Raw genomic sequence first — 13,862 nt, 5'->3', positions numbered from 1 at the left:
GTATTTATTTTACAGTAATGTACTTGTACAAAAATATAGTATATTTAATAGTCATGTAGTGCATCACGTCATCATAATTATGACATATACATTATGGTTATGGGTATCAATAAGAGATGGCGTCATTTAAATCCAGAGTCTAAATTAGCTTCCAGTGGATTGGGAAATATTTCAGTCAGTCAACTCAAGTACAATAGACCATTATGTGCACGCAGAATATGTACAGAGTTTGATGTCTAGGCTCTGACTTGGTCACTCCCCAAAAGGATACCACAATATCAGCTCAGCAGAGAGAACGTGTTATCGGACAATGGGCCCCTAAGCACAGACATGTAAAAGGCCCCCCGAATGGAAACACCTGATAAACGTAGGCGCTGCAGCCACCTGTTTACCAAGGAGGCGGGGGTGTCAACACGCACTGCCCTGCCACTCCAACAGCCGGCTTACATTCAAATCATAATTGATAATTTAACACACCTTCCATAGCAACAATTATTAATGTTAATAAACAAACCCAAAATATTCAATAAGTAATTAAAGCAACACCCCATAAGTACTGTATCACATTATGGTTACATGATATTCATTCTTCCATGGTGCTTAACTTAGTGTCACGGTCAGTGTCTATGTGTGGACTTCTGGTGGATGTGGTCTCTTTATTCAGGATCTGGTATAAAAATCAACTGCAGAAAACATTATGGCTGGGAGCAAGCCTGCAAGTGCATGACTAGCTAACTAGCATTAGCTCAACATGCAACCAAAAATGCTACTTGTGGATGAAGTTCCTATTTCTGCATGTGTAACTTTCAGAGTCCATGTCAACATGTATGTTACTGATGCAAAAAACATTTTAAAGCATTAAACATTATATTACAAAATATTGATTGCTACATTGCTCACATGCACCGATCTCCAGCCCGGAAGTATTTGTCGTTGTTGAGGCATGTACGGGGCGCAAGGAGGAACCCTATCTATGCGGTTGCACTATTAACCCACCGGGAGGCTCTAAAACTATACATATGTAAGACAAGCATATCAATTTTGTACAAATTCATAATGGAGGTTATTGCTAACTTTGTCACATTAGACCATCAAAAATTCCTTGTGTGCAAGTTCTGCATTGCTAAAATGCATTTTCTATTACATCAGCCTATTGCGACTGTTCATTCAGGTATATCAGTCCAAATCCAAGTCTTCATGTGGCAGCACAGATCTGTATCCTGATGTCTGAGAGAAGTCGAGCGTCAGCTGGTTCTTCACATTTGTGCTGATCTGAAGTGTGGACAGCCAACGTAGAACTTTATCAAAGTGGCTGGTTGATTCTCTCCTGTCTGTCAAAGACTCAGCGATAGATGGTGCTGGGCTGTCTCCTTTAACTGTAATTTAAACAAAACATAATTTGACTGTGAATGTGTTATTGTGAATGCTAGAAATTCTCATACCATTTTTACTTACAGTCTGGAATCAAGATGTCTTTGCTGCTCCGAAGAAAATCTGTGGATCTCATTACGTCCCTATCAAGCTTTTCGATTTCCTGGTTGATTCTTGTGTCTATGTTTTCCTCCTTCTCCTTTCCATCTTTCTTCCTCTGACCAATACCTTTGGCTTTGATTTTGGTCATGTCACCAACTAACAATTGATCATCAAAACGAAAGATTGAAACAACAGAATATTTGTATTATGATGGAACAAAACTACTTAATCATCCCCATCACAGCGTAATACTCACTCAGTGACTTGGATTTAGTGCTTGTCACACTTCCCCTGATCTCAGTTTGCAGCTCGAGGAGTATTCCCTTGAAGCCCTTCATCAGCTCCAGCTCTCTCCTCCTGTACTCCTCCTCCAGTCGCTGCTTCAGCACATGTTTGAGCTGCCTCCTGCTGAACTTCTCATCCATTCTCATGTGGATGTCGTTCATGTCGGGGCAGAAGAGCCGGCCGCTGTTCTCTGCCACCATTTCCTCTATCTTCTCAAACAGCTCGGTAACCTGGTTCTTATCAGTTTTCTTCATATTGTTCACAACATGGTATTTGTTCTCACACTTGTCTACCAACCAGCGTAGAGCGCCGTGTTCCCTCTCAATGTGCTCCTCTATGGACTTATCTGCTAGGTTGTCTCCGTATGTGAACAGAACTATGGTGTGTTTCCAGATGCTGGCATCAAAGAGGTTCATGTGTTCCTCCAGTGCAACCTGCTGAGCTCTGGTGAACGTCAGGTCCAAGGGGACAACCAGCAGAACAGCATGAACCCCTAACTGGCTCATCGACAGACCTCGGACAATTTCTTTGTCCATCTCTTCAGTGCAGCGGGAGGACTCTGTCCACCAGCCCGGGGTGTCGATCACAGTGATGGATCTGCCATCAACTTCCCCCTCCTCCACCTGACAGTGCTCATTCTTACAGGTGGGAAACACTTCTGTACGCAGGAGATTATTTCCTGTTGCACTCTTTCCAGCTGTCTTCTGACCAAGCATCACTATCCTCAGCTCCTTTAATTCATTTCTGGAATCTGAGAAGAAAACAGCTGTCATTGCAGGGTGAAAAACCACATCAGTACCTGTTAAATAAGTGTTTCCAAAGATGGTTTCTGTATGTTCAAGTGTTAATAATTTTGATATGTTTAGTTTTAATGACTTATTTGGTGCTATAAAAACGGGATGAGATGTCATAATTGACTGGGGTTTTCTCGCGATTGGGTCAGGCGGGTGTATGGGCAGGACTTTGATACCGCGGCTTCACTCTCTGATCTGTACTGCACAAACTCTGGCTCCAAATGACGTCACCTGATGAAGATGGCAGCTGCCGTATCTGGGATATTTTGGCTTCATTTTTGTACAGTGGGAGGTAGTGGTGACTATACATCTTTGTATATAGTCTGTGTGTTTATGTCCACTGTGTTTAAGTACAGCTGAAGCTGATGGGAATGCTATTCATTTTTAGGTAGTTGGTCACAAATCAAAGGGTTGGACAGATTAAAAATTGAACCTCTGACAGTCCCAACAAAAACTGCTTATGAGCTTCACCAGATTAATATTTACTGAAGCACTGTTGTATTGTATTTCCGTAATTTTGCCCACCCCTCTTATCTATTCACTCCCCGAAACAGCTCTGACAATGCCAGAGTCATTTACTTGTGACACTAATGCTAGATGACTGAACCATACTTTTCTCTTTTCTTTTGGCCGTGACTTGACTTTGCCTCAGTCTTGCTCCTTCTTCCACTCTTTGTCTTTTCTCTTCGATGGCCAGAAGTATCTTCTCATCTGGGGCAAAATGGTCCCAACCATTTCCAGCCACCGTCCCAGTGATTTTCTGCAGCAGCTCTGTGATTTGGGTACCATCATCTGCATTCTTGTTATCAATGACATGATATCTGTTTCCACATTGTTCAACTAGAGACTGCAGGGCCTCTCCCTCCTCTTCAATGTACTCCTCTATGGTATGTTTTCCCAGCCAGTCTCCCCTGGTGAAAACTATGATAGTGTGTCTCCACACTGCTTCTCCGAGAAGCTCCATGTGTGTTGTCACTGCATTAAAGTGTTTGGCATTGAAGGATGCATCTGCGTTTATCACCAGCAGGAAGACGTGAGGCCCAGGGGGGCACAGAAACATGCTGCGCATCACTTCCTCTTTGATCACTTCAGTAGTGTCAAACACAGAGAAGCCTTTCCACCACCCTGGTGTGTCAACAAGAGTTATTTCAGTTTCACCCACAAAACCTCGCCGGGCCACCGAGTGTGCCGTTCTTTTTCCATCTTCTTGCTCTTTGATTCCCAAGATGGTGTTCCCTACTGAGGTTTTCCCAACATTTCGACTTCCCAAGAGAATCATCTGGAGTTTTGCGATGGATTTCATTTCCTCTGTTAGACAAAACAAAACCTGATCAGTCAAGACCCTTACAGCAATTTATACAAGTTATTGAACTTACCAAATTACTTAACAATGTTAATGTAACAATATTGTCTTTAAAAGAGAAATTAAATGGGGCATTTTCAAGTTACATTTTGTTTTAACAAAGTGTTACAAGTAACACGTTTTAAGTTTTGTCACAGTAAGACCTCAGATACCATGTAAATGTAAATGAATAATAATCAAATTAGCAAATAGAAAAGTAAATTGGGAGCAAATTGGTAGTTAAAATGCAAAGCAAACAGAGAATCCATCCATTTATCAATTTATTCCTTAACTTCTATTAACTATTCTATGCATTTCTATGTTTATTAATTAAATGTCAATCAATAAATCGAAAAGACTATCCAGGTCCCCCATCCAGGTAGCTGGAGCCAGCAGGCAGTTAGCTTAGCTTAGCATAAAAACTGAAAACAGAGGGAAACAGCTAGCCTGGGTCTGTCTAAAGGTAACAAATTCTACCTTCCAGTACCTCTAAACTCATTACTTAACACGTTATATCTTGTTAGTTTAATCTATACTGTCACATTCACCTGGAATGAGTGTTTGCATTTGTTGTCTTTGTTCCTCGGCCCGCCTCCATCTTATTTCCGCCCTTTCAGCCACTTCTCGTTGCTTCTTTTTAATGATGTTTAATGTCTGTTCGTCTACCTGGTAGCAACTTCCATTGTTATTCCACACCATTTCATCTATCTTCTTCAGCAGCAGTGTCACCTGAGATGAGTTACTCTTCTCCTTGTTATTAAGCACGTGGTACCTGTTCCTGCATCTTTCTACCAACCACTTGAGTGCCTTTCCTTCACTCTCAATGTGCTGCTCTATCGTCTTCTCCCCAAGGAAATCCCCACAGGTGAACAGCACCATGGTGTATTTCCAAACCCGGTGCCCCAGGAGCTTCATGTGCTCCTCCACGATCCTCCTCTGCTCTGCAGAGAAAGCTGAATCTATGGGAATAATCAGGAGAAAAACATTTGGTCCAGGTGGACACTTGGTGGCGCTAAGTTTAAATCTTTGCTTGTCCCCCTCTGGGATCTCAGTGAGGGAGAAGTACCTCCTCCATCCAGGAGCATCGACCACGGTGAGCTGCTTGCCCTCGACCACTTCATGTCTCACTTCAGACTGAGCTGTTCTGGTTCGGCCACACTCAAACCTTTCCTTTCTCAGTATGGTGTTGCCAGAGGAGCTCTTGCCAGCCCATCTCCCACCAATCAGGACGAGTCTGACCTCCGACAGGGTGATGCTCTCTTTCTCCCCTGGAAGACAAAGGGAAGTCAGTCAGTTTTTGGACCAGATGTGAAGAAATAGAGATTGGCAGTTTTTACCAAAATGTCATGTTTTCAATCACTTTGAAACAGCTTCCTTGTCTTGATGATAATGCCTTTTGTTGTGATCAAACTGGCATAGAAACACCAGGTGTCTCTGCTGCTTTAGATGACTGATAGAAGAGGAATGCTCTGGTAAACTCGTGCTTGTGTTGTTTCTCGTGGGATTTTGTGGAGTTATTTTTGACTTTATTAATCCCTTTCATTTGAGAGACGGAGTCATTTTTAGAATGACCCTGAACCAAAACAAATCATTTTGAGGCAAAATGAAAAGAGGCAGCTGAGAATGACTCATCACCTCCTGTTGTCACTTATATGCAAAATATGAAACTGAAACGGAAAATACAATGAGTGACTAGAGAAAATCTCTTTATAGTTGCTTTGAGTTTTTTGTAGTTTGAATTATATAAAGAAGAATGCATTTAGAAAAATGTTAATTTATACAACATAAACCGTGCCTCGTTACTACTTAAGCTTATAGTTATTGCATCTTGAAGCGGATTAAACTATGTAGATACCCATTTATCTTCAACACTACAGCTTGATTAACTCACCAAGGTTGTTTTCCATTTTTTTCTGGTCTTCTCTTTTCATAGATAAATTACTATCAACTGAATACCCCCGATGGCTCTGCAGAGGTCAGTGGATGAAGTCTATCCTCAGGTAAAAATCAAAACAGATCTTCAGCCTTATTTCACAGTCCCGTTTGCACAGCCTTGACTGTCAGCAGTGAGACAACAAAGCAAAATGTGGCTTAACTGGTCATACTGGTTACACGTTGTGTAAGAGCTGCGAGCTTGTTTGAACATGTGAACGTATCAATTACAATGAATAACTCTCCAGTCTGACTATTGAAGGGCAGTATATTTTGGACCACGTATGACAATGAGTAAGATGTTACACTTGCATTAATTAACAACGTGCTGAGTCGAAAACAAGTACAGTCGAAGTAACTTCAAGCTCATATGCCAACACTACACACCATTCCTTAAGTGAGTCCATCTTTGGTAGGACTGCAGCAAAGCGGGGGGCAGCCCTATAGAAGCAAAAGTCTGTCTGTGACTGAGTTAGTTACTGAGTGATGAAGTTACACCATTGGCTGCTGAAGTGGAGGAGTTTTCCATTAGGCCGTTAATAGGGCTAACATTAGTTATGCACCATAATTTCAGATTCTACGAGTATAGGGGCAGCCCAGTCATCGATAGTGGGTTCATCCATCGCTCGGGCAGCACTAATGACTTTTAGTCTACACCAACTTACTACGTTGGCCCCACATCAGTCTCACCTTATGTATAAGTTTTGCTGAGACCGAACAATCGGTTCCCAAAAATATCTTCTCCTTCAGCTAGTTAAAGGAACCAGTGAGGCCCACAGCTTAGAGGGCTGCGCTCATTACTCATTTGAATCTGGAGTTACAGTAAGTAACTAATGTTCTATTTCGTATAGGCTTCGCCCTCCAAGACTATCGCTAGTGGGATAAGGGCAAAGTCCTCCATGGTCCATACCCCACTGGGTCTGTCCACTACCCAGTAGCACAAACACACCCACTTCATCAGAAATCAATAGCCAGTCCATACCTCGCCAATGCATCATTATAGTACATCATTATGTGTACAGATGGCACGGAGACAGTACTATACCTGATATTCACCATGAGGGAATTAAACTTTTGTTACTTACTGAACTAGTAGAAAGAATGCCAACTAAGTGTTGGATTGGAAACCTCCTCTGTCAACGGGGCTTTTTTTCTCTCCACAGATACTCCAGTTGTTCCACCGTCCGTTACATGGGGATAGCTACCGTGGAAAACAAAAAGCACTATCCTCTGATATTTTTTTAAGAACTTTATTGAAACAATTATACAAGTTTACAACAGTTTATGTTAAAGCCATGGATGTATAAAGAGAACGGTAAAAGCGCTATCCTCTTTCTGTCTCGGGTTGCACAATGGTTCACGCACTTTCTTTGCGCCGTAAACCGAGCCTTAATTTTCCCAGGAGATCGCACCCGGTGGCAGACAGAATTGCACTGTGAAAGGGAGGCTTATAGGGAACCAATCTCAACTCAGGTGGTGTCATTATTCTTTGTCTGTTGCCACTTTAAATGGTAATACGAAATTAAATAAGTATTGTAGGTCAGTTTACAAACTTTCCTCAAGAATCCAACTGTTGATTAACTTTTTACAAATATTTGTATTTTGTACTAAAATAAATGTGAAGCTATAGGATTTGTATCATCAGCAGACAGAGAGAGCTATACAAACCATAGGCATTGACATCGATTTAGAAAAAACAATGGGCCAAGAATAGATCCTTGCGGCACCCCTTGTAGAAACTTTGGCTTTTTTGACATGTGACCATCTATAACCACAAATTGTTCTCATGTTGCGTTAGAAGCAGCAACTCACTGACTGAACTATCTCACGGGTTTCAATATTTTCTATATGCTTCTGGTGAGAGTGATCCTTTAACTGTCAGGATATAACGGCTTATCCAACAGACTGGACATCTCCATCCAGGACAGGTCCCACTGCACCTCTGTCACGTCCTGCTTGGTCGCAGGAAGCTCCACTGCTGGCAGATCCTCTTTGGAAACTGGCCAACAGCTACGTGTGCAAAACGTCTGGTACCTTCACACAGATACAATAATCAGTGAAGCCTTTGCTCAACAGTCTGTTTGACTTGTGATTCATGTCATACGTAAAGTAGGAAGTGAGCATGGGCTGAACATTTTATAATAGATACTGTGACTGACCTGTAGTGACAAACTAGCCCAACAGTTAGAGGAATGAGGAACAGAAGTGCTATTCCACAGGAAACAATGATCCACTTCCAGGAACCTGATGACAGAGAACAAATAATATTTGTGTCAGAATCAGACAGTGACACAGAAACTACATCACTACTGTCTGTACCACATCATATAGCCTAATTTCTCATTAATAGCTGCAATCACACAGAGAAACCTTTATGTGTGGCATACAGCAATCTGATTCATATGATTAATAGATGCTGATGTTATATTACTCAGTGCAATAAACAGCTAAAACAAAAAGTGGACACTATAGTTTAAAAAAGCAACTGAACTTTTTGTAATTGTTTTAGATTTCATTACTGTAGAATAAATAGACATATAGTATTAAACCTTACAATCAGAACCAGACAACCCTTTTATGTTCTTGATTCTCATTTATGTCTTATTCACATCATGCATGCTGAGGACAGTCCCACACCACTCTTTCTTTAAGAAATAAAGAATGTATAGATATATGTATGTAGATGTTACACAACTGAGAAGACCCTGGTGCTAAAGCCGAACTGACCTTCGGCTAAAAGGTTCATGTTTTTTAGGCATGTCGGTGTCTGTAGTGTCATGTGTAGCAGGTAAAAACCTTTTCATAAAAAACTTTGGGCACATATAAGACAATTCGCGATTAATAAATGGTTTATTAACTATTAGGAAGTGGTGCCTTTACACAGTAATTATTGTAATCGAATATTCCTTCCAAAACTAGTAAATGAATGTAGTAACAATACAAAATAATTTTACCACTAGTGGAGGCTGCTGTCCCATCTGTTGATGTGAAGTTACCTAAAGGACATAACAGTTAACATCTTTCACTGATCCACTTTAAGTGATAGTACCCACAAGCAGAATGATGAATATCATCATCAAATGCAATGAAGCCACACAGCTGACCTCGGTCAGGTCTCACTGATAACCAGCTCTCCGGACTCTCCATCTTTCTGTCCTGGGATGCACACTTGTAGAAGCCTTCATCTTCCTGTGTCACATTCTCAATAGTCATCTTCATTACTCTGTCAGAACTGGAAGAAATGTAAGTGATGATTTCTGCTCCGTTTTTAAAGAAGGTGGTTTTACTGTTGTTGCCTGTCCAGTACTGACAAAAAAAGACCACTTTATCGCCTTCAAACACAGGGAGGGCAGGAGTCTTCAAGATGATGGCATCATCTGTGGGACGAAGATAGTAGACATTAACGGACAAATTGCTTCACTATAACTCCTCACTCATTATTACGTTTCTTTAAAATACAGTCACACACCACATTTAAACCCTCAGTGTGCGATTGTTGACACACTGAGGAGCAACACACTGTCTGTTTGAGCCATGTTTTTCTTTCTTTTGTGGTGTCTCTCCCAGTTTGTCCTTTAACTTCACTCTTACACAAGACTCACAGCTTACTGTGATGTTGACTGCGTTGCTGCGGCCCTCAGCGCCCTCACACCAGTACAGTCCACTGGTCTCGCTGGCAGCAGTGAACACACACGCGTCGGGCTTCTCTGCGCTAACAGCACCCCCTAGTGGTGAACACCGGTCAGTGTAGAAGACGTTGTTCCTTACTCCATGGCCCGGAGAGAACTGCCTCAGCATCCAGGCTGAGGAGGTAGTCCGAGACGTGGGGCACTGGACAGTGAAGTGCTCCCCTCTGAAGAGCTGTCTGGTGCTGGGAGTCAGAGTCAGCAAGGGAGGAGGAAGCTCTGGAGGAGAGAGATGGACAGAGAGAGTAGAAGAAGAGAAAGTGAGATAATCAGAGATGCAGTTGACAAATGCACCAGCGGTTCTTTACGTCTGGCTGTAGACTAATGGGTCACATGGGACCATAACTGATAACTACATATCTCTATAAAATACATTATCACCCAGCTACAGTACATGTTTATACTTTGATGATCGCCTGACTTTTCCTCTAGTGCCACCATGAAGTTTATGGTTTTAAGTGAAATGCCTCAACAACTATTGGATGGGTTGCCATGACATTCATGTTCTCCTCAACTTTCCATATACAGATCTCAGATTTCAATGTGTTCAGTTCTTTGTTTTATGACCAAATACCTGCAAAACTAATGACATTTCCATCAGCCTCAGCTGTACTTTGTGTTTAGTGCGAATTAGCAAACGTTAGCATGCTAACATGCTAAACTAAAATGTTTAATTTGACATTATACCTGGTTAGCATCAGCATGTTAGCATTGTCACATTGTCACATGCCTCACAGAGCAGTTAGCATGGTATAAGGTTTAAGGTAGTTTTTGTATTGACTTAAAACACACATTTTGGTGTGTGCTGTACAACACTAAGTTTTTTAAAAGAGATGTTTGTGATGTGGATTGTTTTAAGGTCACTGTAAAATTGTGTTATTTCTATTTTGGGATTCAATATTTAGCCAACATATATTTAGAATTAGTATAAACCACAGTAAAGAATAGATTAACGTGACAGTGGCTGTTATAAATGTTGGGGTCAAACTAATATAAAAGTAGCTGCAGATATGTGCCGCTGCAGAAGTCAGTCCAGGACTACTCAACCTTTCCACTCTTGTGTGTTGTCGTGTGCAAGTAGTAGAAACCTGATGCCTCGCTGCAGAGGTTGTAGCTGTCTGCTGCGGCTCACCTGACACACCGAGCACGGCCGGCTGGCTGACGAGAATCACAGAGGAGGTGTTGCTCATCTGCCGCCTGGCTTGGCACCGGTACCTGCCCGCGTCCTCCCTCATTACCGCGGTGATGGAGTAGCTGTCACCGGAGACCAGGTGCCTGGGGTTCGGGGTCGTGTGTGGTATGTGCTTGAACCATCGGTAGCTCCACACAAAACTGGAGTTTGGCTCCACTGTGCACTGCAGCCACACACACTCACCAAGGTAGATGTTTGACCCCGGAGGCCACACAGATACACTGACCTTCAGAGTCTCTGCAGGAAGAAACTCCATTATGGTCTGTGGTTTTTCATGTTTGTGTCAAATATACAGTAAGTGTATGTGAATAAGACAGGCCTGTAGTTATTGTCATTGCTAGTACCTTCAAATGTAGCAACTTGGAGAACATACGCAGCTACACCTGAAATACAAAGAAATGGTTTCTCACAAACACGTTCAAAACAAACACACACATCTCATTATGTTCTCATATACTACCCGAACTTGTTCCTGCCACATCAGTGGCATTTTGGGTACAGTATGTTTAGTCTACGGTCTGCTTTGCCAATCAGGAGAAAAATGTATTAACATGAACACCACAAGCAGCTCAGATGGTTTGTTCCCACATGACAGAACAGCAGATAGTCAGTTTTGGTCCACTGCTGATTTTGGATTATATAACCAAGACAATACTCAGTAAAAAGCCAAAACAAGTTAATCTCCACAGACAGATTTAATACATCTAACACCAACAAACTTGTGTCTGCAAGACTTAACAACAGTCTGTAATTCTGCTGAGACGTTGCTATGAAGACACAAAACATCCAAGCCACATCCTTGAAATAACGCACACACACACACACACACACACACACACACACACACACACACACACACACACACACAGTCATAGTACTGCCACACAGTGTGACAGAGAGCAGAGCTTCCTGTTCCTTAATGAGACTGTTTAGACGGTTATCATCCCCATGGGAACAGAAGGAATGCACACACATTTGCTGTATTTTCCTGTGAGACACCAACACACACACACATGCAGTAGTGTAACATAGTACTACTACTATAGTCATACAGTTTTGAACATAACTCACAGCTGTCAAGAATGGAATAGCCAACACAATGATTTGGCAGCCCTGTCCAAATAATTTCCATTAGCCCAATTCAGACTCTGGCTCGTGCACATCATTTTAATTTAGCACTGTCTGAAACTCCCAGCTGCAGGCTAACAGCCCAGTAAAATTTATAATCCTGCATACCATACTGATGTACTGATATCTGCATCAAGTAAGAGAGTACAGCTTTGGGGCAAAGTCAGCACTGACTGTACGCAGACGCTTCCTTAAGTACTTGGACACTGTTTTTTACACCAGTTTTTAATGAAACTGACCACAGATAATTCTTGTAAGTCTTCCCAGTAGAGGCCAGCCTGAATGCAGTCGTTCACAAGTTGAAAAAGAGGCAGGTGCGTGTCAGTCAATCAGGTTTTATCTGTGACACTCACCCAGCAGTGAGGAGATAAGGTTGATGTTCATTCTGTCGAATGTCCAGAGTTAGATGTGCAGCTCCTCTGTGGTCCTTTATAAAAAGAGAAAACGTGACAATAATTATGATCTTAGGATTTCCACCACTGAAAATTATGTACATTTCAGAAGTCCATTGTTCTTTTGTATAGCCTTTTTATTCTAGAAGCCATGAGACAGAGAATAATAGTATATCTCAGGAGGAGTTTCGACTGACTATCAAAGCAAACCACAAACAGAGATGGTCATCTTGGTGGAGACATTTCCTTCCTCTGTCAACCACTTAACAGGCGGAGCCATCAGACAGCAGAATCCAGGGACAGATCCCAAACCACAATACAACCAATTTACTATCAACAAGCAGTTTTACAGTTTCTTTGTGAAGGTCTCTGCCTCTCTGGTGTCATCGGAATCACCATCATCATTTGTTGCACATATATGTGACAGAAAAAAAGTATATTTTTCATATTTAGTTTAGCCCTAAATGATGCTGCTGATATGTACATCCTGTCAATAATTGAATTAATTTCTGCTTTTCCCAATTTTACCTCTACATACCTTCTTACTCAGGTTGTTGGTTGTCTTTTGTTATCCCTTGTTTGTTCTATTTATATCCTACTTTTCTTTCCAGTACTTGCTGACGCTGATGCTTATTTTGTCTTTGGGGAGCCTTTGGTTTTATTCAGTTTAATCCAATCAGTTACAATCAGATAAAGTTTTAGTAAATTAAATGAGGGGAATCATAACCCCCAGTCATTTTTTGTTTTTTTTAAAGCCATGCTTGCGCCACCATGGCTCTATGGATCACAATGTCTGTCGGTCTGTCTACTACTTTGGTTCAGACTAAAATACTTCAACAACCACTTAATAGATTGCTATGGAATTAGATATTCATGGTCCCCAGTGGATGAATCCTAATGACTTTGGTGATCCGCTGACTTTTCATTAGGTCAAAACTTCAATTTGCCCAGTAGGGCTTCTTTGTTTTATGACCAAATACTGCCTCAGCTGTACTTGGTACTGTGCTAATTAGCAAATGTTAGCATGCTAACACACTTAACCATAGACTGTTGTCTTTTCTATGCATTTTTTTAACCTGGTACAGCATTTATATCTGCTCTGTAAATCGTGCCCTGTGTTCTCCTTTGAGAAAAAAAAAACAGAAAAGGGATAATTTTATATTTTATATCTTTTGGTTTCATGATGGCGCCCCCTAGATTTGCATCAGTCTATGTAGATGGAGACCTTATTTTGATACAGCCAATACATTTTGCATAAAGCAGTAACATCAGTGTTTCCCCTTTTAATTTTCCTTTTAATAATAAAACACATTGACATTATTTTTGACTACAAAAAGGGATGACTAGATGTGATTTCAGTTGGACTTTAGCATGTTAGCGGCGTCAGCGTGAGCATGCTGATGTGAGCTACATCAGAAGTACAGCCTTACAGCTAGCATGGCTGCTGACTCTTGGTCTTGATTAACTTTTTTTTTTTAATGTAGAACAACAAAAGCAAAGAAAGACAACAACAAAGAATTGCTGCTAGAAATCACTCATCATAATGTTATGAAGGAGAATCTTTAAAAAATTGTGTTACATTAGTAAAATAGCATCAGTCTAGTTTGGTGAACTTTTTCCAACCAAACTACGGTGTAT

General features: G+C 41.3%; 2 protein-coding genes across 2 annotated transcripts; both read right to left on the bottom strand.

Annotated features, from left to right (window-relative positions):
* Nucleotides 1–56: 56 nt before the first annotated feature.
* LOC139287910 (GTPase IMAP family member 8-like) lies at nt 57–5,880 on the bottom strand. Its single transcript, XM_070909124.1, has 6 exons — nt 5,786–5,880; nt 4,443–5,162; nt 3,165–3,860; nt 1,730–2,509; nt 1,456–1,629; nt 57–1,376 (listed from the first exon to the last, which is right to left on the bottom strand). The coding sequence occupies exons 1-6, from the start codon at nt 5,823–5,825 to the stop codon at nt 1,177–1,179; spliced, it is 2,610 nt and encodes an 869-aa protein (XP_070765225.1). The 5' UTR covers nt 5,826–5,880; the 3' UTR covers nt 57–1,176.
* A 1,180-nt stretch (nt 5,881–7,060) lies between these two features.
* Nucleotides 7,061–10,960, bottom strand: LOC139287709 (Fc receptor-like protein 6). The gene is made up of 6 exons (XM_070908873.1): nt 10,645–10,960; nt 9,429–9,731; nt 8,931–9,203; nt 8,781–8,822; nt 7,986–8,070; nt 7,061–7,860 (listed from the first exon to the last, which is right to left on the bottom strand). Exons 1-6 carry the CDS (start codon nt 10,958–10,960, stop codon nt 7,698–7,700), a joined length of 1,182 nt encoding a protein of 393 aa, XP_070764974.1. The 3' UTR covers nt 7,061–7,697.
* Between the last annotated feature and the right edge of the window lie 2,902 nt (nt 10,961–13,862).

Source organism: Enoplosus armatus, chromosome 7, assembly GCF_043641665.1.
Source record: "Enoplosus armatus isolate fEnoArm2 chromosome 7, fEnoArm2.hap1, whole genome shotgun sequence".
Lineage (NCBI taxonomy): Eukaryota > Metazoa > Chordata > Actinopteri > Centrarchiformes > Enoplosidae > Enoplosus > Enoplosus armatus.
The sequence above is the reverse complement of the archived record's forward strand: the minus strand, read 5'-3'. Positions and strand labels throughout refer to the sequence as shown.